We start from the raw sequence: 24,158 nt of genomic DNA, 5'->3' as shown, positions 1-24,158 counted from the left end.
GGCAAGGAACCCGTTTTGGTAGACAAATGATTTTGCTTCAAATACTGAAAGCCAAGTCAAGTTCAAAATTCAATCCAAATTGAGGTCCAATTTCTTCTTTCTGTTGAAAATTATGGAGAAATTTTCTGACACAAAGTGCTCAAAATCATGTTAACAGGTTTAAGAAATAGTTCTAAAAAAGGGAAAATACAAAAAAATAAAAGGTATTACAGAATTAATATGTCCTACTGATGGATTTTTTCTCTCCAGTAATTTACTTGTGCTTACTACAACAAGCAAACAATTGTCACAACAACTATTTGTTTAAAATGAATTGAAATCAGGGTCCCAAAGTTAGAGAAAGATATGAATTTATAAAATTATAGCATTCTTGTTGGAAGGCAGTAATAGTTATAGAAGCCTGCTTCTTTAAATATACATTAGCCAGAGAAAGGAAAAATATACATACATTAAGAAAAATCAGTCCGTCACAGTTCCAGGAAGAGGTTTTTAAACTATTATTCTGGGCAGTAGAAGATGTCTAGATTTACAGAATGACAGCTTTACATCTCTGGCAACCCAAGTCAAGTTTGGCTGTTTCAACAGCAAATATTTATTTAAATGAATTCTTTCACTATATATATACATTCTACATCTACTCATCAAAAGCATCCTAAACTTATCATGAAGGGACCTGGCTTCTTACATGACTGTGACAAACCTCGATGTGACACATAATGGTATGTATCCACCACTGTGGCAGAAATGATTTTTTTGCTTACCCATCATATCTTTTGCCTTCTTGAAATGTTTATACCACCTTCCAAATTCCTGACATTTTGCTGCTGAGACATTTGCATAGTAAGTGCTGTTCACAATGGAAGAGATCATACTCTGTGTGAAAAGGGGAGAAGAAAAAAAAAATCTGTAATACAGAGCAGTACAAGCCAAAGCACAAGTTATTTCAATTGTTGAAACCATTATATTTTTAGAGTTTGAGAACCACATTGCATTTTTAATCCTATCATCCAAAGGCTTTCAAAAAAACTCATTAATTGAGCATAAAACCAAACCAAGGTATATAGTAAATGGGAAGGAAAAAAACCCAACCAGATGTACTAAGGGAAGAACGAAGTTATTGACCAAGAAACATCAAGCAATGGGATGGGCACTGGATGGAAGAGGCTAATCTTGAAAGTGCATTTTGTCTGTACTATTTCTGCTTTTAAATTTGATTTACCCTTCATGTACTCACACAAGTTTACAGGCATACAAATCCTACACTGACTCCAAAAATGTAAGCAATGCCTCAAGTTGCCCATGCCCAGTCCCTTTGTGCTACTTATCATCAGGCAGATCCCAGAAAGCCATAGGATAAAAAGTTATCTGAGTCACCTATTGGTGGGATAAAATAAGGGGTGTTGTAATAGAATAAAACATGTATGCAACAACTCATAATAAATCCAGACTTGCTTTTCCTGAACAGGGTATTTTAAGTGATTTGCAGAAATGGGCTTATGAAAAGCTCTTATTGTCATGTTGTCGTGGTTTAAGCTAATTCTGTAACTGAATATTAGCTGTAAAATAGACCAAAGGATGATAGAAATGATTTTTTTTTTCTCAAAGGTTCTCGAGATATCAGATAGCTACAGTGAGAAATTTACCTTCTGCTCAGTTTTGACCAATTTTAAAATAGTGGAATTTACAATGCATAAAACTTTCAGTTCCAGTATATTCTTGTACAAAATCAAGCAAGACTAAGGCTTGCAAGATGATATAATGCTCCAACTTGAAAATTATATTCAGTATATCATGTATGAAAAACAAAATTAGCAAATGTATTTTCAATAGACTGAACTTGGCCACACTTCAGATTTCTATGTGGAAAGTAGTTACTTTTAGCTTAACTACAGGAATTGTCCGGCATACTGAGGAAACAATGAAAGTCAAGGAGACAAAGCCCTGATTATTATGTTTCTTCACTATTCAGCATGTAACACTTGGCTATATTTGTGCTGTCGTAAAATCAATGTATAGCATCAACCTTTTATTAGACAAACTGCATAACTCCTGAAAGAAAGAGTTTGGAGTAAAAATGCAATAAATATTACTATAAGTCTTCTTTTATGAGGCTAGTTCTGCTTCTAAGTAAAAGTATCTTGATTATTGATCTTAGTGAAGTTCATTATAGCCATTTTCTAACGTATTACTCAGTAACAAGCTATTTGTGGAGGCTTAGAACTGCTAGAGTGAGGCAGTATTATTTATGCCAAATGTGGATACCGTCTACTCTCCAGGCAGCTATTTTAATGTTTCTCTGAATCACCAAAATTCTTACCATTCCTTGATATTAATCTGGCATTTCTGAAATTAGCTAGAAGCCTTTTGTCAGTGGTAGGAAAGGAGAATGAAATCTTAATAGACTACGGCAGCTCTAGCCTGAATGACCTGAACCAAGATCAGCTGAACCCAATTTCAATTTCCAGTATAATAGCAGTATCATTAATGTCTAATACTTACAAAATTATTGTTTAAGCTCTTTTACAGATTAAACCATTTTAAACATGGGCACATGATACATAAACCCTGTGGATCTGAACTGGTGAATTATATGAATGCACAGTTGCTCTACATGCAAAACCTGCAGATCTGCATGTGCAAAATGGGGAGCTGCACTCGTAATAGGCCACCATCCCATACTAGTCTGTGCATATTTTAAGGATGCCACTTAGGCTTCAAGGTGGTTTTCTCTCATTTTACTTTGCCTCTTTCAGATGTCTTCTCCTGCCCAAATAACTTCAGTGAGTACGAAAACATGTATATCGATAATAATTTTACTAAATTACCAATTATTGATGAAGATCTCTGTCTAGGATTTCCTAATCCTCATTTCCATGTCATTTTACAAAGAATATATGGCAATGACATGGCAGTTTGTGACACCCTCTTCTTCTTCAGGAATAAAATCAATGCAGTTACTTTATTTTATAACCAAATTTAAGCTGGCCTGCTTAAATAACAGTGCTAGAAATTTCCCCTTCTTTGACACAATGTGAATTTCAGACTCTGATGGCTAATACCGGCATTTTACTCCAGGTCTTCAAAGTAGATTAAAAAAAAATAAAATAAAAATCCCACAGACATCCTCAACACATTTTAAAATGAAAATTATCCTGCATTTTCTTTGAGAACACTTCATGCAAACATTCAAGTGATATTACCTACGCTAAGAATCCTCATCAGGAGGAATCAATGATTTATTTACTAATTCACTGAAGGAAAAATTTTACAAGCTGGATAAAATATTACTACCTTGTTAACTCAGAAAATAACTTGACAACATTGAATTTCATTGTTTCTATGCTTTATTTATTGTCATCAAACTTGCAGTCACGTCAGTGCAGAGAGATGCACTTTGCTACAGAAATTCCTGTATAATTCCTATTGCTGTAGAATTCCTATCTGTTTTAATGGCAATCTACAAATACGAATGCCCATTATGGTTAGGGCCTAAACCTGAAAATTAACCCTATGACTTAGGGGTCTTCAGAGATCCACTATCTAGACTGGAGAAATAGTGAAATTTTTCTTATTTCCTGGGTCATTACACAAGAGGAGCTCCCCATGTCTTGGTTTACACTTATCAATAATCAAAATTAAAATTATTGTATTTGAAGCACATCATTTTCAAGTACAACTCTACATAGGCATCCCTTATCTGTATGGCACAAAGGCAGATGCCTTCCATGTAGAGGGATGACAAATACAAACATATCATACAAATCTTCAAATGCATTACATTCATCATTCATAATCTGATTTTTTTTCCACACATCACAAAAAAATTTGATAGAACACAAAACCTGGCCACAGGATATGCACTCTTAACGTTACTTCCCAGAAGTTTATCCTTGAAAATAAGTTGTGAGACTTCAAGATCCCAAACTTCTGTCTTTCCCCTCTCTCCATCCCTCCCCCACCCCAACCAAGTCATTAGCAGTCCCGTTCTGAGAATCAGGAGATCGCATCTGAAATGGTGCCACCTTCACAGAAATCCCACTATTCTGGAATTATACCATCTGTTGCAGCCCAAGTGCTCTTTTTTTAGCCAAATAAGTTAATTATAATTAGGCATCCAACAACTGTGTGGAGGTAGGGGTAGAATTCGTTCTGAAGTTCAGATGAGGTTCACCCAGCACAGTTTGAACCAAATCCCATTCTCTCAGGAAGATTAAATACCGGAGATTTGAAAACCAGACACCATCATTTTTCAAAGAAGTTAGGGAACTCCCTGGGGAAATATTTTCAAACTCAACCAGAACTCTTTTCATATGCCCATCAAATAAAACCTGATAAAAAGGTAGAATCAGACACCTTTCGTATTGTGCCAGATTCTAATGCAAGGTGCATCCTGCAAGACATGGGAAGGATCCGAGCCTTTTGTGATGGCAGGTCGGTGCAGCCACCGCTGCAGGTGCTACAAGGGAGGCATTTCTGAGTCATTGCCTCTAACACCACTCTCCAACCATGTGAAGTATTGTCCGATCATCGCTAAAAGTATACTGTTGTCCCTTTTGCAAAACAGCAAAAACAATGTTAATCAGGTTAATTCAATCATCTAAACCAAAACTGTTCATGCTTTTCTGCCAAATCAACCAACCACAGCAAAATCTGTTATCAGTGATTGCTCAGCTTCCAGTCAAAAAAGCTTTTAACCCCCACAGTCCCAAAACTTCCCCTAAATAACCTTAAAATTATTTTTATATAGGCAGAATGAGGTTGTTTTCATGCCTCATGAAGGGGTAGTTGGGCTGCAGTATTTACACAGAACAAATACATGCGAACAGACTTAGCACAGAGTAACAGACACAGCAGCTTCCTAAAACAACTCGGCTGAATTAGATATTGGGGATTCCTTTGCAAATGAAACATTTCCCTCAAAAGAAGCATTGTAACCAAAACTTACATAGGCCTTCCAGGTTGTTTAACTAGGAAAAAAAATCCAAGCTTTTTCGTAACTCATTCATTGGTGTTTAAGGCTTCAAGCCTGCTTGGTGGAAGGGGCAAGGGCTGCAACAACTTATTTACACAATTATCTAAATACGATTAAACAGCTGATGGACAAATATTAAACTGGAAAATGTATAGTCATTTCAGCTTAATGTAATCCTCTTTCTGTAAACACCCAAGATGATTTTTTTTCCAACCAGAACAGTCCTGACATCTCATAAGCCTAAGGGTGAATAGCAAGAGATTGTTTTTGATAGTTATAAATATTCAAAAGACATGCAGACCATCTGCTTTCATAATACAGGTAAAGCAAGACTGAAATGGTGACTGCTGTATAAAAATGGTTCTTTTAACAAAGTCTTCCTCTCCTCGAAAACTATAAAGACAGATGTCAAAAACTGTTTACACAGGGTAATCAGGAGCGTGCAAAATGTAATATTCCTTTTACACACAGTGCTTGCTAAAGACATTTTTTTTTCTTTTTCTTCCCATCTGTGTGTTGCAACACATTTCTACAAGTTAAAAACATTTTTTCAAACAGAGATCTCATGAATACCCAAAAACATGCTATCTGGTTTCTGAATGCTAATTAATTTCAACTAAGGAATCTGATTTTTTTTTCTGTAGGAAGGAATGCATGCTTTTGAAATGGAGTACTTCAACAATAACAGACACTGAAAACAGAACACCCCACAAGTTTAATTTTGCACTAGTTTGACATTGGCTATTTTCACAACTGTTTTACATTCAAACCCGCATCTGCTAAATCTGGCTGTAAGACAGACAGCAACTATTCTCCTGCTTTTCAAATGAGATTTTATTTATGTTTTACTATTTATCAAGTTTTTCAGTATAAAGTCTTGTAACAACATAATGGTTTTGTCAAGTGGTAAGTAGAAGATACCTCATCTTCCAAGCAAAGTATGAACAGTGCTGCCCATAAACCCTACAGTCAATTTTCAGAGCTGAGGCACTAATCTTGACAGTAACCTTTTAATGTATTATATTAATGGCAGAGAGGCGTTAAGCACCTTTTTTATAATTCTCAATAAAATGAACATTTACTGAACAATCTGTCAAACTACTGGCTCCATTTTTTAAAGCCAAACTTTTAAGGCTCTATTCTATTTTCTCTTTCATGAATCCTCCACTTTACATCCCTAGACACCAGCAGGGTAGCATGCTTCAATGCTACAACCCTTACAAGTCTTTGTCCCTACGCCTAGTTTGAATAGTGATAAAGTTGCAGAACAGAACAGAACTTAAAGACAGGGGAGGGGGAGCGTGGGGGAGTCTTTTCATAAAGGACAGAGGAACTTTGTTTCCCCCAATCCTAGCCACTATCAGTGCCTTTTGTTTGTGTAGAAATTGCAAGCATCAGTTTTAATACAAGCCATACTCTTAGGAGTGCTTATTTCCGAGGAGGCTCTATATTAACATTTTTCAAATGAGAAGGGAACATTCGAGCCCCAACCGGATAACACAAGATTATCCCCAAATCAAAAGATTTTAGCCTGCCTGAGCCTACGCCAGCCCACATACTGCAAAAACTCAACCAGGGCAAAATGTTGTTCCTAGTGTTCTGGTATGGCAGAGAATTAGCATCTGCCACCCTGAATAAAAGCAGCCTAAATATATCCAGCCACTAACTGTTTTTTGGACAAGAAATCATGAAATGGACAGTTTAATTGCATATGAAGAATTATGTTAAATTCCTTGGTCCATTACCTTGAACTATAGCAAGTAATGCAATGGAATTTGTTGTCATATGCCCTACAAACATGTAGGATAAGTGAAAAACCCACAGATGGACAGAGAAGAAAAAAACACTTGTTTGTGCCTTTGGCATTACACTTGGATGGCTATCTGACCTCCATACTGTTGCTAGGGTCAGGAGAAGTAAGGATCTGCACAGCAAATAGTGGTCATATAAGTTAAAACTGCCTAAAGGCAGGATTAAAATGACAACACAAGCTTTTCTACCAATATATAACCATGTCTTTCCTGCTTTCTCCTATCCTTGTAAAGCCTAAAATATCCCCTCCTCCTTATCTGCCTTTTGTTCTCTTTAAATATTAGATATGTACATATTAATGTAAAAATAAAATACTGAATGTAATGAGGAAACATATGAAACAAAAAGAATCCAAATCATATATACACAGGTTTATGCAATATACCCCCACACAAGAAGATTTTGAAAATCAGAAATGAGGATTCAGCATCTGAAGGAACTGATCCTTGCACTATTTTTACCATTTTGTAATGTAAATTCCCAGTTGCTGCATGACAGAGCAGCATTCTCCCAATGTTTTCCAAGCATCTCCCACTGACGGATATAAATAAAGCTCAAATAAAAAGCTGCTTCCCAAGATACTAGTCTTATATCTACAAAGGTTAAAAGCTTAAAAGAGAGAAAGATAGGTAGGTGGGAAATGTTAATTCAGATTTGAAGAACTTCATAACTGCTTCACAAGCTTTATGGCATAGTGCTTTAGACTTTAAAAAAAGGAAAGAAAAAGGAGTCACAACCTCAACCTGTAAAAGATAAGGAGACATAACACATTTTTGTATTCATTGACAGATGTCCAACATGAATCTTTTTAAGAATACTGATTTTTATTGCACACAGAAATATTGTAAATGGTGAGTACTTAACATTAAAAGCCCTGGCTAAAGCTCTCCCAAAATCAACCTGGATAAAATATAAAATGCAACATAATCAGTATTTAATAAGTTAATTCTCATTTATTTCATGGAATGAAAATGGTCCTATATTTTGAACGGTGAATTATTATACCCTAAGATTTTGATTCTGCAAGTGCCTTTGCCAGAAGAGCTCTGAAACCTGAGAGCTCCACAGGGTAAGGAAAGCACTATCCATTTTAGACAGGAATCTGCTTAAAGATGTTATGAAGTAACTAGATTGCTCTTTCAGCTTGAATTGGGAATTCACGTTTTCAAAGGCTCCCTCCATTGCTCCTACTTCAGTGCCCATCACAAAGCTATTTTGGGGCATACAGGCAGAATTTCTTCTGGATGAAAACCTAACCCAAAAGCTATGCTCCAAACACATCTGGACCAGGGCAAAACTACTCCAAGGTATGTCTCATAATGTAGAGACAGGGTCCTCAGCCCCTTTTCCAGGTTGATGCTGCTCCTACACGAGGCAATTCACTATGTGAAGCCTGCATGCCTATACTCATCTCTTCTCCTTGGGATGCAAGGAACAAGACTAGAGGAAGCTGAAGCCCAGGAGGACAATCCAGATCATGCACAACGGATATGAATAGGGCAAACCAGTATTACTTGTACAGAAAAAAATCTGGGGTGAGGCCTTGGAGGTCTCAAAGACTGATCTGGTGTTAATCTGCAGTAAGAGACACCTTCAGCCTTCCTCTCAGGTGGATTGCTTTTATTTCCAATTGCTCTGTCCAGGTCAGAGTGCTTCTGACTTGTTTCCTATCTGGAAATGCTAATCCTAATCCACATGCTTCCAAATGCTATCCTAATGCAAATGCTTTGTATGATAAGGGTCTTTTTAGATCTATTAATGCATTAAATTCAGCTTTGGGCACATAAGCCTTTTCCACAAACAATGTACACTCTCTTGATAGAGATGTTGACAATAGCTCTATCTTCAACGAGCCCCAGTAGCTGTTTTCACTACAGTTTTTGTAAAAGGCTCTTCAAAATTGCCTAGTGTGATCCATCATGTTAAGGAAGATTTCCTTGCTGGGAAACAGGACATGATTTTCAGCAAGTCTCTTCTCAGATTCCACTGTTCTGCTAGGCAAAGCATCAGATGTCTGGCATGAAGTTGAGCCCTAAGGCACAATGTCCAGACAAGAAGTCATCAGACTCAGTAACACCAACAGTTGTCTTGCTGAATTTCTTTTGTGTTTAGGATTAGCCTTTTCTTTGATCCCTTTTCCTACACCTTTTTTGAAGACTTTTCAAGCCAAAAGGGACCATTTTAAGCATCTACTTGGACATTACATCAAAAGAGACCCTAGAAGTTCATCTAGCAATTTCTGAATTCAGACAAGTTACCTGTGGCTCAGCTAGAGCAAACATCTGATATTGATCTGAAGACTTCTTGTGCTGGATCTTTCACCACATCCCATGGTAATCTTAGTAGCTATGTACCTTTTTTTTTTCTTTTAAATGTACGACTAGCTTTTAGTTTAAACTTCATTGATTTCCACTCCTAGTCAGTGCCTCTCTCATGCCTTTGCTTGCTTAAATACCCCTCTATGCCAAATGTAACATCCCTTGCCTCTCCTTTGTTTAAATGCTTAAGTGCCAGATTTATTGTTTCAGGCCATGTGCCTCTTTATGAGCCACCTGTACATCTGACTGTTCTTAATCATATAGATACGAATTCTATGAGGATATTTATGCTGCTAAAGGCCTATAAATAACAGACAATTTTCTGTCCTGAGAAAAATGTAAAAATTTGCCAGGAGAAAAATCAGTTATAGTATGAAATTTGCTATGGATTCTTAACTTCTGCTAAGCAAAGTCGCATGAAGGTGACATTTTAAGAAGCTATGTTAACCAAGACACCAAGTTTTGCTTGTGTGCTGCTGCCTTGCACTGAGAAGAGCTTATGAAAACTATAGATGCTCTGAAAAAAACATAAAATATGCCACATTCAATGAAGGTAAATCAAAAAAGAAACATGCCAGCTAGCTTTCCATGTGGAATCTGCACTTGCATGTTGAGGGTCTACTTATTAGCAGTTTTTTTCTTAGTTACCCCTTATATTAAAATATATAAATTGGAAAAAACGTAGCTAGATTAGGTTTAGCACACAAAGCTCATCCTTAACAAAAAAAGTGCAGAATAAGGAATGCAGCTTTAGGAGCTTGGGGACATACTAGCTGGCAAGTATATTTTGGTGGGATTTCACTGTCATGCATACATATATACACACAGAGAACCACCCAAAATTCTGAGAGAGTCTATACATACTGACTCAAATAAAAAATACCACTAGGTAAACTTCAGGAGCTGAAATCTCCTCTCCATTTCTAGGAAGGCCATTGACGCTAATATCTTTCTCGTGTGCCTCAGTTTTCATCATCACAAACCCCATCCTTCTCCATGACAGTTTACTAAGAAGTAACAAATCCTTTGCAAAGGCAGCACAGCCAGGCACGGGTTATGGTTTAGCACAGTGCAAGCTTACAGAAGGACTGCAATTCTCAGCATAGGAAATCTTAGGCCTCAACAAATAAAATAAAAATAATAGAGACAGGTGTATATGAGTAGAACCTTTCATCTGTTCCCACCCCTGGGGAATGGAACTCTTCCCTTTTGAGTAGTTTATCCCATGGCTTGGAGTCAGGCAGGTCTGAGGTTGCTGTTGTCCTGAAAAACCTGTCTTCTGATCATTGCTGCGAGGCACTGGAGGAATCTGATACTATTTGTGCTGTTCATAAAGAAGTGTCCAAGGAAAGAGACACAAAGCTCACCCCCACCTTAGGTTTTCCTACCATGTTTCTTGGAAATAAAAAGGAAGAACCTAATTATTAATTAAAAAAATTTAGGAAGTGTAGGGGAGGGAGCAAGCTTTGAGAATTTTGCTCAGAGTCTGTTTGAGAAATGCATCTCTTTCCTTCCTAAGTTATGATTAGAGCAAAGACATGCAATTAGTCTGGTCTGACAAGGTGAGAGCTGCTCATGTCTTAGCACTGCCTCTCAGTAAGTGGGTCCTGCTTTGCTTTCATTCCTGTCAGGTAAATATTACGAATTCAAGTCATTTTCTCCCAGTGCATCTTTTTGCCTACACCCCTGCGTCCCCTAACACAAGCATACCTCAGCTTTAAATCTGCTGACAGTGACGCTACAGCACCTACAGAATTTGCTCAGCTTTTGGGTAGGTTTTATAATCTCGCTGATCTCTGTGCCTCCCACCACTGCTAGTAATAACTGAACCAGTCAGGGAAGGTCTCTGCAAACCAGTCGCAGCAGTGATTAAGATGTAGACATACGTATCTCCTCTCCCTTTAAATAGAAGGCTTAATTGGTGATGTGGATAGCAGCTTCCTAATGGACAGAAATTAAACTCCATTTAATTCCTGAGCAGACACTTCCAATGCACAGGGTTTACCACACATTCGGAGCGGGGAGGGAGGGGGAAGGAAGAAGCCACATGCACAACTCTCTCTACCTCTGACAATCACTGAGGAAAAGCAACATGAGGACCAGAATGGCATAAGTGTGGCAGGTGTGAACTGACCTGCACTGGCAAAGCTGTGAGCTGGGAAACTTGCAAATCACATGATTGTGCAATACTTGGCTCCACTCAGTGCTATCATGTTCTTTGTAAAAAAAAAAAAAAATAAAAAATAAAAAAAATAAAAAAAAGACATGCACATCAAGTTAACGGATTAACTGTCAAGTGACATTACTGAAACAGAGACAATGTATTTCTTCATTGTTAATGAAATTCAGTTTGAAGGAAGTGATAAAGAAAGTACTGTTTTGTAATGTATTTTACATAAGAACGTAATATAGAAAGGGAAGTGCAATTAAATCTTAATGTGGACTTTTTTATTTTTAGTTTATCATCTGGTTTACATTTTGAGCCCCTTTGCAGCAGTAAATTATGCTGGCATTTCTTAGGGAATAACTGCCATGTTAATTTAGTTTAATAAAATAACTGACAGAAAAGGGGGAAAAGAAGCGAGAGAGCACCCCCCCCAACACTCACTTCTTATCTTTAGCTAAGTATTCAAATGCTTTCTATATGAATTGTCCGTGGTCCAACTCCAGCACCATGTAATAATACAATACATTACAACACAGTACAATACAATCTTGGGTTTCTGTAGCGCCCTTCATGCAAGCATCCCAGGGTGCTTTACAATCATTATGAGTTAAAATTAAAACTGAAGCACATACAATTCCTAATAGAATAATTTTAAAAATGCTAAACAGAACAAATAACTTTTAAGTCTAGATTTAAAAGTCCCAACAGCCAGAGCTTTCCTTACTTCAATTGGCAATGAGTTCCAAAGCTAGAGAGCAAAGTGACTAAAGGCTCTCTCATGTTATGTTAAAGGATCTCTCATGTTGTTTATACTTGTGCAGTACTCTACAGCCAACAATTTGCCAATAAGATGAGAAAGAAAGACTTATTTGCAATCTTGCTTTAAGGAACATTGGAGGAGTTTCTTGTTAACCCTCTAATAAAGTTATGGAGAAACAATAAATAAATCAGGGTTTGCACTTGGTCATGACTGCGTTAAGAAGCATATGAGAAACAAGAATGAATAAATACAGAATTTTGTAGCAGTGCATTACTTGACTGCCTCTAATGTAAAAAGGGGGGGGAAAGCATGTTTACATATATATATATGTGTGTGTATGTATAAATAAAAGAACATCATCACAAGTGTTTAAAATGTGAGTTAGTCTATGCAACATTTCAGGACTACTAAATGAAAACAGAAGTCAGGTAGGGCTCAGTTCTACAACAAGTGCATGTTTTAGGAGGAAAATGCATCAGAAGAAAATGTGCTGTGTTCCTTTTTCATTCTGTCACTTCCCTAAAGTTTGAAGTCCATATAATGCAGATAACCATTCACATGACACAGTTCTCAAAACTGCTGAGATACAATCCCATGTGGTTAACACACAGTGTGGAGCACAGTCCCAAAACTGTTATTCCCTTAAAACACATGAGTTTTGTGCTTTTTGCTCCAGAGAGCCTGGGAAGATAGCTCCTTGGATCTCCATACAGCTGAATTTAGGGGTATACAAAAAAAATAAGAAATGAATTGGACTCTCCTCCACTATTTCAGAAGCAGAAACGCAAGACCTCATAACAGCACACATACTAAGGGACATGCTGACACCTTACAGAGTCCTCTAAAATAAGAGACTGCATTTATTTGAGAAAAAAATTACACTGCCCTCCTCCCCAGATTAAGTCCAGGCCCTATAACTGTTTTGGAAAGGGATTCTTGGCATCCTGATTTTAACGTTAATCCTAATGAAGAGGTATTAAAAAATAGCTATATATTTTCTCTTTTCACAGGGCTCTGCTCAGATAAAACAGTTGCAGATAGAATGACATAGATTTAACTCTGAGAGTGTTTAGATGCATCTAAAGAATATAAATCAGTGATCAAAAGATCAAGCAATTGAAAGGTTGAGCATCCTGTGAATGTCCTCACACAGCTCTACCAACATGTGCATTTCATCTTCCCCATCCCATCAGCAATAGGTTCTGTACTGCCTGTTCTATCTGGATGACTAAAAATCATGGGCACAAATTTTAATAGTTAATTGAAAATGTTTTAAAAATCTAGATACCACATCAGCGTGAAGAGACATCAGAGTGAATGCTCTTAAGCAACTGAGGGGTGGGTTGATAGGCTCTGCCTGCCAAAACCTGAATCCAGGCCCTCAAGGACTTAGTTCCCTGAAATAATTAATGACGTCCTTAAAATCTAAAGTATAGTAACTTCTAAGTTACAGAAAAAGGAGCTACATTCCTTACTCAGGTTATTAACTACTGGGGGAGGGGAGGAAGAGGAGAGAAGGATAGAAGGGAATCAGAAGCAACAAAGAAATCTAAAGACTTAATCTCAGGTCTAGGCAGGTAAAATTGAAAGGGTAAGGTAAAAAAGAAAACCAAGCACCTTTCAGTTTCGTAAAGCATGAATTAAAAATTGCTCATGAAAAGTATGTATTTGGTAACTCTTAATAGCTCATTCCTTGGTTATTTATAGGTCTGGAAATCTTAGGTTTAGCAAATGCCGCTTTTCTTTTTTTTTGGTAGGATTTTGAAGGTGGGATGGTCAGAACAGCAGTGAGAAAATGTGAGAGGATTTCTGTCGTGCTGCTTATTTGCTATGATGCCAGGTGCCTTCAGATCAGGTGAACTGAGAAACACTGATGTTCTGAGCAAGCTTTCTGTCTGGCATCTCTGCCAGATCACACGAAGTCGGCACAATGTCTACATAAAACAGCATGCAAATTTCAGGCAGGATATCCGAACAGAAAGGAAATTATATGATCTATATGGTGCCCATGTCAGATGCAGACAACCATGCACAACAGCACAGAAGTTTGATCAAAATGCAATCAGGATAGCTATATTTATCACAAATGCAAAACTATTCAGACTTGGGCATTATAACAGCACTTGTTCTGTGTGCGCATACATTTCATGGAATGAAAGTGTGTATCCCTCTGTCTGACAAAATCCCTCTTCATCTGGAGCAAACTTATGTAAAACATATTATAGGCATGGCAGAGGGGTGGGGGTATGTAGGCACACACAAATACCTTAAAAAATAAACATGGAATGTCTGCAAATGACTATGTCCGTAAGTATCGCAGCCTCTAGATATAGTGCATGGCAAATATTGCACGTCCCCTACAAAATATTTAATAAATAAATAAAACGAGATCTGAGATTCTGCTACACATCAGGCCTGGAATTTCTCATCCATAGGGCACGGACTACTGGTTGTATATACACAAGCAGCTGCAAAGGATGAGCAAAGAAAAAAAAAAATACAAAAAATCGCCCACCTTTACATTTCAGGATACTATGAGGGAAAAGAAAAAAATCCCTTGTTTCAGAAGTGCTTTTGCAGAGGGTTTGATAAAATGCCTGTTTGTAAATACTAACAAGTCATTTAAAAATATCTTTTTGTAGAAAAAAAAAAAAAAAAAAGGCAAGATAATACCAGTGGAAAAGTCAATGTCATTTGATCACATATTTTCAAAGGGGTGCCCAGATACTAATTCATCTCTACAATCTCTTCATTTGGTAGGTAACTTGTTATCTTCTTTTCATGGAAAAGGTTAGAGGAACTCAAGATAAGGAGTACATCTAAATGTTCAAAAGCATACAGTGAGTTTGTTTCAGAATTATTAAAAGAATTTCTAGCCTTTTCTCAGGCTGATAGCCCATGTTTCCCTCATAAAAAGTTATCTAACTATATGTGTGTGAATATATATATATATATATATATTCGCAGAGAGAGAGAGAGAATGAGAGACAATAATTCAGTAGGGACAAAACAACAACAAAAAAACCCTTATTAACATTGGTATAAATACAGTCTGTAGTATTTCAGTTATTTTAACTGTGGAAGTAATGAGAGACTTCTGCACTAAAAACCAAACCAGAGCAAAACTGTGAAGTATGAAAATTCTAGCACTAAGGCTGAGTAAAGAGATGGAAGGACTAACATTAAATAAATAAATGCAATAGGCCTGCCTGCCTGATCACTTTAGAGCAGCTCCCAACAGACCAAGGTAGAATAGAGCTTCTGTGCAAGGGGTTGGAAATAAGAATTGATGGTAGAACAATTTCTTTACAGCTCTTTGGAGACTGGAGAGCCAAAACAAGAGGGAAATGAGATCTAGGCCACTCGTGAGATGCACCAATTTAATGGAATGCACAAGATGGCCCAAAATTGAGTGCTAGATTAAATTCCAAGTTGCCTTCCCCAACAAAAGAGGTCTGGAACGAAAACAGAAATTAAGTGAGCCATGCATATCAAACGCAAAAAGTCTTTCACCTGGTATATGGGTATGCTGCTCCCCTCTATCAATAAAATCTGCAAACCCAAGGTAAAGCATGAAAATACATACTGCAGCATACAATTCAGAACAAGCTTGGTTTTCCATACAAAATTGCAGCATGCTTTTACCTTGCCTACTTGATACCAAAAATTTGAGAACTGAAACCTCTGGATAGATGCTTGCAATTCCACAGCAATTCAGAGCCATGCATTTGCTCTGGTCCATCACGAATACTTCAAGTTAAGTCAACGGTGATACCCTGTGGTATAGGCTCATACACTGAGTGACAAACCTGGCCTTCAGGTGTGGTCACAGAACCCACAAAGCGAGACAATTACAGTGGGTTCGAAAGAGACCATATATTCAGCTCTCCTAATGAGAGCAAGAGTCGCAGTGGTATTTTGCCAAGGAAGGCATGAAGAGCTCATCCCTGTATGCCCTATGGTTTTAGTTGGACAAGAAAAGAAACAGGGAAGAGAAAATGAAAAGAAAACCCACCTAAGTAGATGATGCTGTTAAGTTTTCAAGCCTCTAATTAAGACAAACTGGATCTCCAAGTTTGTTTGCTCACATATTTTCAAGCTATTAAAAATATCTGCAGTATAAAAATAGTCTACTTAGGTTTCTTTGCAGTACATAGAATATCAGTATTCTGAATAAATATGAGCAATTTTTTTAATACAGAAAATGCAAGATCAATTAAGAAAATACAGTAAATTCTAAGTGACAATGACGACTCTCAGTTTTCCATGCTTAGACGGAGCTTTGGAGATCCCATGCATTGAGCACAGCAACTTAAATACTTTACAACAAATCCTTCTGTCCCTACACAAAATAGAGCACTGCTAATGACAGTGACCGAAAATGATAACTACTCTCATTTCCACTTCCAGTCATTTTTCTGTGGTTAATAAATTATATAACAGTGTTAATAAGTTATGGTACAGTGTCACTGTATTAGTTTGCATTTGTGATGAAGCACTTCATATAGCATTACCTACACCCGTGGAAGTACATAACGGGAGAGACCACTCCTCTGCTTTTAGAAGAATCTCCCATGACGGCATTTTGATGGACCCTCTAAGGAAACATTACCTTCCAACCTCTGTTGTGCTCTTACATCTCACCTCGCTTGCAGCAGCACATCACTGCACGGGAATTCACAAACTAATATGTTTACTAAATCAGAGACGCTCTTAAATCAGTATCCTTTCCATATGATAGATATACAGTAAGTTATTAGTTAAGCAAATATGGGAAGCATTCAGCTTAATTTAGTCCTGTGAAAAGGACACCATCAGATCAACACGTCCTCCCTCAAGCTCCCAGACAGAAATGGGAATATCTAAACTGACTGATGGGCTCCTGATCAACCACTGTAACAGCTGTTTTTTCCAAAAGTTAAGAATAAACAAATATATTTTAAGCTTAATGTGATTTGGTCTTTGAAGAAAGAAGAAAAGCAGAAGCTATTTAAATTCTTGCAACCCAACTACCACAGTGCTAGTGAAGATAGAGATGACAAAATAAGCATGATTTAAACAACAGAAACAAGATGACGGCTTTAAGTATATTCTTTTAGTGAAAAGCAGCAAACAAATGGCCCAAAATCAGAGTTCTGTATTCTGGGGTTTTGGTTATCTCAACTACTAATGTCAGGAGCTGTTGTTAGGCAACATAGATTTTGCCCATTAAAATTATTACATAAAAATCCAGCATAGTTTAAAACCCAACTTTTTAAAAATGCAATGATTGAATTTTCTCCAGTACCATGATACTGCCTCTAGTGAAATATTAATTTTAAAACCTTTTCTCTGCTTTATCATTGCATCACCTACATATATATAGAAGCTGGTATGGGAAACCTGGTGTCCAAATAAAAATGAAATACTCCATCTTGATAGAATTTATTTGCTTTCCATCAGTATCACGTACAAGATAGCACTATTAAAATGGAGAAAAATCTCAAATTACGTGCAGCTTCCATAAGCCAGCAGTGCAAAAGCTCACATGCTTTTATAGTAGGCACATACAAGATAACTTTGCAGTCACACTACTGGGATGGTTTGCAACCAGTGAAAATAATTTTGATTATTTCCACTTCACAACTTCCTATATTGGAGCCACTGAAAACAATCTAACCGTAGGGGAAAAAAAAGCAATGGCAAAACAGCCTGCTAATATATCCACTGAAAAGACAGACAGAGAGTAGTCCTTTATAGATTAACTGAAGTCTTTCAGAGGCAAAGACTCCAATATTCTCATCAAGAGAAATAAAATCCCCATAAAAATACCCTGACTTCCTTATTTTCCTTCTCCATTCCCTACCACAACCAGCATCATTTATTTGTATACTGAATTTGCCTCTGCTGCTGCACAACAATACACATTTTTTTTTAATTTAGAAGGTGGAAAGAAATATGATGGTCCCACCACAGCATCATTGGACACTGCAGTGCACAGAAAAGTAAGTTGTGCCTTTACAGTAACTGGACAAAGCAACTACAAAAAGAATAGCAGAAAAGAACAATACCGCTAAGTCTTGATGAAAGCATCAGTTCAATATTTAGCAATGCATAAACTGAAATTTCATTTTTGTTTAGGTATATTTTGATTAGAACTAATAAATGACTTCTTTTCCTTTGGTTGTTTGCAACAACACATCATGCAAGGAGCTTTATTCTTTATTCCCTTCTCACATAGCATGCCAAAGACTGTCTCATTTTATGAATTAGCATTTAAAACTACTGTAGGTTATCTAACAAGCATTCAGATTCAGTAGTAGTTTTGACAGCAGTAAGTAAAGAGCCTTTTAACATCTTGAACACATGTGCTTGAAAAAAGTAGTTGCATCAAAGCAGTTCAAAGAATAAAGACAAAAACCAGTTAAAATCCAGTTTGCTGTGAGACAATTTTAGTGTGGTGTAAACAACCTTTCATGGCTCCCCATGGGAAACGTTGCAAGACTATGTTCAAAATGAATCAGGCATATTTATAAAGATCATGAAGTGGTCAAATGAATTTGCATATTTGGCAGATTCACTCCACGGGTACTACTTGCTACAGTCTGTAGAAATCTCAAATCTCACATCAGCGTTGCCTATAGTGCTTTATTATTTATTACATGTTATGCTAAGTACCTGTGAAAGGGGACATTCCTTGGCCAATGAACTCTGGTTCATATCCTTCAGTAAGTCCTTCAGAGCATTTCTTACTGTTGTGTGAGACCATTGTTCAGGAGGCAAGTCTTCTAGTTTAGGGCAACTATTTGAAACACAGATTAGAAAAGGGATTATTACAAGATTGCATCCTGCTGCAGAACATTCCTTTAAGACAGACAGATTTCATTTTGCGCATCAAGCAGATGCATCTGGAGATTGCTCTCGGTCTCCTGATTGTTCCGATTAGTTAATTACTTTATACAACACATCTGCTGTATTGATGCATGAATTATACATCAGCTGCATGTGGCGACTATTTTTTCATGTTACTTCTACCTTCCTGCTCTGATGCGCTTGGTAAAACAATTTAAGGTGTAATGCTTTCTCACAACTGATCATGAAAAGCATTAATATATTAACTGTTTTTTTTTCTTTTTTCTTACTGTGAATTTAAGAACCTAGACAGCAACAATAAGTGTGAGCAAGTCATTCTTCTACAAAATGCACACAGATGGTACTGTTCATGATATGCAAAAATATTTTTCTCTTAAGTAAACTTTATGTAAAATGCCTTCTTGTAATGCATCATTTAATTGACTAAAATGCAATATAGTTTTAATGATATCCAAAGAAAATCTATGTATCAGAGCTATAAAAGTTTTCAGCAATAGTATACTGTAAGTTAAAGGAGAATTAGAGTAACTAAAAAGGAATTTAGATAAGCCTTTGTACTTTGAGCACACAGCACAGTGGGAATTAAATACGAGCCATATGAACAGTAAGAGCTGACAAGTAACAGTTCACGTCCCAGAACTGGTATGCAACTTACCTGTGTAACTGGATTTTCAGTGTGACCACATGATACACGTCTTGCAGCATGTCTGCTACTGTAGCATCAGGGGCATCTGTCACATAGGAGAGTGGAACTGGATTCCACTTCCCAACCTGGATAAGCCCTGTGGGATTTTTATTTTTTGAGGGGAGGGGAAGTTGTCAAGAAGGGCAGGAAAAATTGGGGGGGGGGGGGGGGAAGAAAGTAATTTACCTGTTAATTCCTAGGAGCAAAAAAAGTATCCGATTTTAACAAGATCACCACCTTTGTTCTAGCCTCTTAAATCTGGCAGAACAAAAGAACACCCCCCCAAAAAAAATCCTACCCATACATCACCAAGCATAGGCTTTATCTGTATTATGAAATTATACAAATGCATTATAGTAGCGATTTTTTAATACATATAGAAGTGTATTTTCCTAAGTTCCCATGAATTCAAATAGGATATAATACCATTCCTCTTGCTAAATTAAGAAGGATTTTGCAATGCAAGGACTGAGTATATAAAAAAAAACCAAAAACCAAAACCAAACACTTTGCAGTCTATAAAACCATCAGGAACAAAATAAAAGAAACAGAGCTGGATATTCAGTCATAAATGCAAGTTGACTCTCAACAGTCCATCTGCTCAAATATGCTTTACACTTCCTTGTGGATCCTCAGTGGAGCAGATTATTAAGGTCAATAAGCATACTAATGATTCAGTTGAAGTCTTTGTTTTTTTCTTTAAACAAAACAAAAAGAAAAAAAGAATTTACCTCCACATTCCCCACGAACAAAACTAAACAAAAATACGTGAATGCAAAAAAAGACACGCAGAGACAGAATCTGCAAGAAGTTTAAGAAGCAAAACCTGCATTGCGTTCCTAAAAGAAATCCTGCCCCTCCCCCAAGACCCCACAAACAAACAGAATTCATCATACAATTTTGTAATCCTATTTACCTTTTGCTTGGGCAGCAGAGCTATGAGAATATCCAAGTGATAGCAATGCCATTTCAATCAGTTGGTTGAAAAGCATATCCTTCCTCACCAACACAAATTCTGCATGCTCCTCCTTAGAATCGTACTCAATGGCATTTTCATAATGTTCTACTACACAGAAAACTGGAAGCATACTTCCTATTAAAAAATATATATATTTAACATATTAAACTTGAGTTATAGTACAGTAGGTGGGTCTATACAGCGTTATGTAAATAAAACCTGTAAGAACAGGCAGAGGAGGCATCAAGAATCATCACAAATATTTGATAAACATATTCCCCGAGTCCTTTCCCCTCTCCCTCCCCCCAAAAGGAAAAAGTTCTACAAAACCTATATCTCTCTGAAAAGCAGAAATGCAAATTTATCTCGCTTGATCAGTTACAGATTTAAAGAATTACCTTCTATAGAAATAACAAGGTTGACTGAAGAGAAGTTGATTCTCTCTGTCCTGCCTGGTTTGTTGTGAGTAGCAGGCAGCATGAGAACCTAAATACATACTGCAGATGTCTTCACTGTAAGCCATTTTAGTACCAGCTACATAATTTTGTTCGTTAACATTAAAACTTTCTTAGTCCTGCCAAAAATATTTAATTGCTTTAAACATCAACAACAAATCACCTTGTGTGTTATACATTCCCTCTGAAAACAGTACACAAGGAAACAAGGCAAAAGTTAACACTAATTCATGCTTCATTCACTGAGTGCACTTGAGCAGTACTTTCCCTCGCATCTTTAAGAAACAAACCAAGATTTCAATGCTGTTTTAAGAAGTGTACCCGCAGCTCAGGGTTTGGTTTGGGGTTTTTTTTTTGCGGTTGTTGTTGCCTCCTGCCCTTTACATTCCACATTTCTGGTATTCATTGCTATTTTGGGAAGCCTAAAAGCAATTACTAATTTCCAGTTTTGTAACATCATACAACAAACCCTTCCCTACCCTACACAGAATATTAGGCAAATAACCTTTTCCTTTTTTTATTTTTTCTCCCCTCCCTTTTGACAACAGACAGAGAAGTAACAAACGATCCAAGCTGGTTCAGGGACAAAGTCTCTGCTGGTAATCAGATTCCTAGACTCTATGAAAATCCCTCCCGGCCTCCCAGACGGACACAGATGACACGATGACCTCAGATCCACAGTTTCAGGTCCCAGTCCTGTCCTGCTGTTTCCAGCAGCACAGGTTAAGATCTCATAATGACAGAAAACAAAAGGGTTAAAAGCAGATGTACAGAACTGTCTTATGGCAGCCTGCCAGAGGGGTATCATCTTTAGCATAAATGATGACAAGGGTTATTTTAACAGGGCACCCAGGAACTCCAATTAGTCCTGCAATGTTAATGCCTCTACAGCCACTGCCCTCTAGACTCACGGAAACCTCCTAACCTGCTAAAGTGCATCAGGCACGCTGTAGTACAAAAAGAAGATTTATTCTTGACAATAGATAAACGTTTTAAGACCACGTCTGTTGATTTGTGCTCTAACGTATAGCAAGAAATCACAATAAAAAAGATACCTCTTAAGCACGTATATTTAAACTACATCTGCTCACCAGAGAGTCAATCTCTGGCAAACAAACCCCTTCAGGCTTGCTTGGAAAAGCTCACAAACTCACTTCAGTTTGCCCAATAGGCTCAGCATGAAAGACAAGACTAAAAGCTTGCCAATATTTATGTAGTGCAGGAAGGACCTTTTTCTTTTTTTCCCTTTGGGCTTTTTTGGGGTCTTTTCTTTCTCTTTTTTTTTTTTTTTTTGGTTGGTCTGCTTGTTTCTTTTAAATCTAATTGAGACTTGGTCAGAAAATAAGACCAAAGCAAAAACAGTACATGTACATGCACACTGGTGATTTCTTCGCTGGTTTTAATTAAGCTGTGGAGAGCTTTCTAAAACACACACATGATTCATCTGCAAAAAGGTGGTGGGTTTTCTGTTTCCTCCCTTCCAGGCTCTCACAATTGATGTTTGACCTACTACCGCCTGACTCAGCATAAGGGCTCAAAATTCTTAAGTAGTTTCACCATTAATACCTGAAGATAAAATGTAAACAAAGCTTCATTTTAACAAACAGTGCAGACATACTGCAAAGGATGCAGACATACTGCAAAGCCCATTTGTTTTTCCCCATATCAGTTCGTACAAATTAAGTTGTGATCAGACACAAAACTAGCGATGCACTGGTACTTAGCTGTGTATCAACACACTTTTTGCCAGGTACAGAGTCTCCCTAGTTGCAGAATTCTGCAAAACATCGTACTTTAAAAAACCCAGGAGGACCTCCTGGGCAAATTTTGATGTAAAGCATAGATTATCAGAGGTGGATGCTGGTAGTGCTGCACAGGTATCATCTGACTACAGATCAAGCCACTAAATCTTTTAGCAAACTGTCACTAGTGTCCTTCTGTTAATGTGAAAAATGTTATACAGGAGAGCACAATCTCAGCTGGCTGATCACTCCCGCTAGTACTTGGCAAGACCTCCAAGTGCAGCAACTTCATAACCTTCTAGTATTAAAGGGGAGAGCATTGGTCACTGCTCGCTGCTAAAAATACAGCATGATTTAAACCTGAAGGCAGTGTTAGAGCTTTTGCTGCAGGTTTACGAGTCTGTGTAAACAGCACGTCTGCCATAAGGAGCAGTGAAGTCTGTAGAATCCTTGTCTAAAACTGTCCTGGCATTAAAGTTTGCTGTGCAAATATCACATAATACCAGAGACAGCTGAAATCTCCTATTTAGGAATTTATGGAACTTATATGTTTGCAGGCGTCAGAAAGTCCTTTTTATATAGCCCCACTGCTTCACTGTACAATGTTAATGCACTCTGCTTGAAAAGCCGTAATAAATTATATTTTTAATGCTCTTACCCTGGCTTTCTTAAGACGCATACATTCTTGGCAAACAATCAATAAATAGGGTAATCATGAGCAGAGGCCAAAGAATTTGCTGAAGTGCTGTTTTTCCATTTTTAATAGATAAAGATCTAACAATACGGACTGCTGTGTCTGTTCATTTCAGGATCAATATATTCTTTGTTTTCGCCAAACCGAGGAAAAAATAAATGATTGTACGATAAATGTTATGCATCAGACACAATGAAATTCCTCTGCCTTCTAACTTTGTGCATTTAATAGTCTTGGGTGCATTTAATAGTCTTGGTTGCATTTTGCACTTTGCTTCGCAAATGCAAGAAAAATCTGGATTATAAACATAACCGATTATACCAAGAAAAGTAGAGGCTGTTTTAAAACAAACGCCAAATTACATGCAGCATATTTTGATTTAAATTAGCAAGCCTGCAGGACATGGTCAAAAAGGCTTACACATTTCGATAAGCAAAATTTATAGATTATTGTCCATTAAAAGTATTTTCATTGCAAACAAAAGCCATCCATATACAAACATCAATGATTCTAAATGTGCCTTTTCCTTGTGCAAATGTCTAATTACAGCAAACCAGCCACTGAAAAATATGACACCCAAGTTGTTCATTGTTCAATAATGAATTGTACTTAAGAAAATAAACTGCAAAGATTGACATCATAAATGACTTTTCCAACGTGATACCTAAAGATTTACACTCTCTCCTTTAAACCAACTTGCAACTGTTATGGAAATAGTGCTGTCCTTCCAATCTTGGACCATC

At 37.2% G+C, this 24,158-nt stretch overlaps 1 protein-coding gene across 9 annotated transcripts in view; it reads right to left on the bottom strand.

Moving 5' to 3' along the window:
• Positions 1-24,158, bottom strand: part of SATB1 (SATB homeobox 1) — a 92,353-nt gene that overhangs the window by 45,654 nt on the left and 22,541 nt on the right. For 8 of the 9 annotated variants that reach the window (XM_057424941.1, XM_057424943.1, XM_057424944.1 and 5 more), the window contains 4 exons: positions 20,483-20,659; positions 19,537-19,663; positions 18,687-18,810; positions 762-873 (listed from right to left, as the gene is read on the bottom strand). In XM_057424941.1, the coding sequence (XP_057280924.1) occupies positions 762-873; positions 18,687-18,810; positions 19,537-19,663; positions 20,483-20,659 (540 nt within the window). Of the gene's footprint in view, positions 1-761; positions 874-18,686; positions 18,811-19,536; positions 19,664-20,482; positions 20,660-20,922; positions 21,227-24,158 lie in introns of those variants that run through there. The other variant, XM_057424948.1, reaches the window with a different exon arrangement.

The sequence above is a fragment of the Pezoporus wallicus genome, unplaced genomic scaffold, assembly GCF_028554395.1.
Source record: "Pezoporus wallicus isolate ANWC-B61680 ecotype Strahan unplaced genomic scaffold, APGP_CSIRO_Pwel_v1 contig_3181, whole genome shotgun sequence".
NCBI lineage: Eukaryota > Metazoa > Chordata > Aves > Psittaciformes > Psittacidae > Pezoporus > Pezoporus wallicus.
The sequence above is the reverse complement of the archived record's forward strand: the minus strand, read 5'-3'. Positions and strand labels throughout refer to the sequence as shown.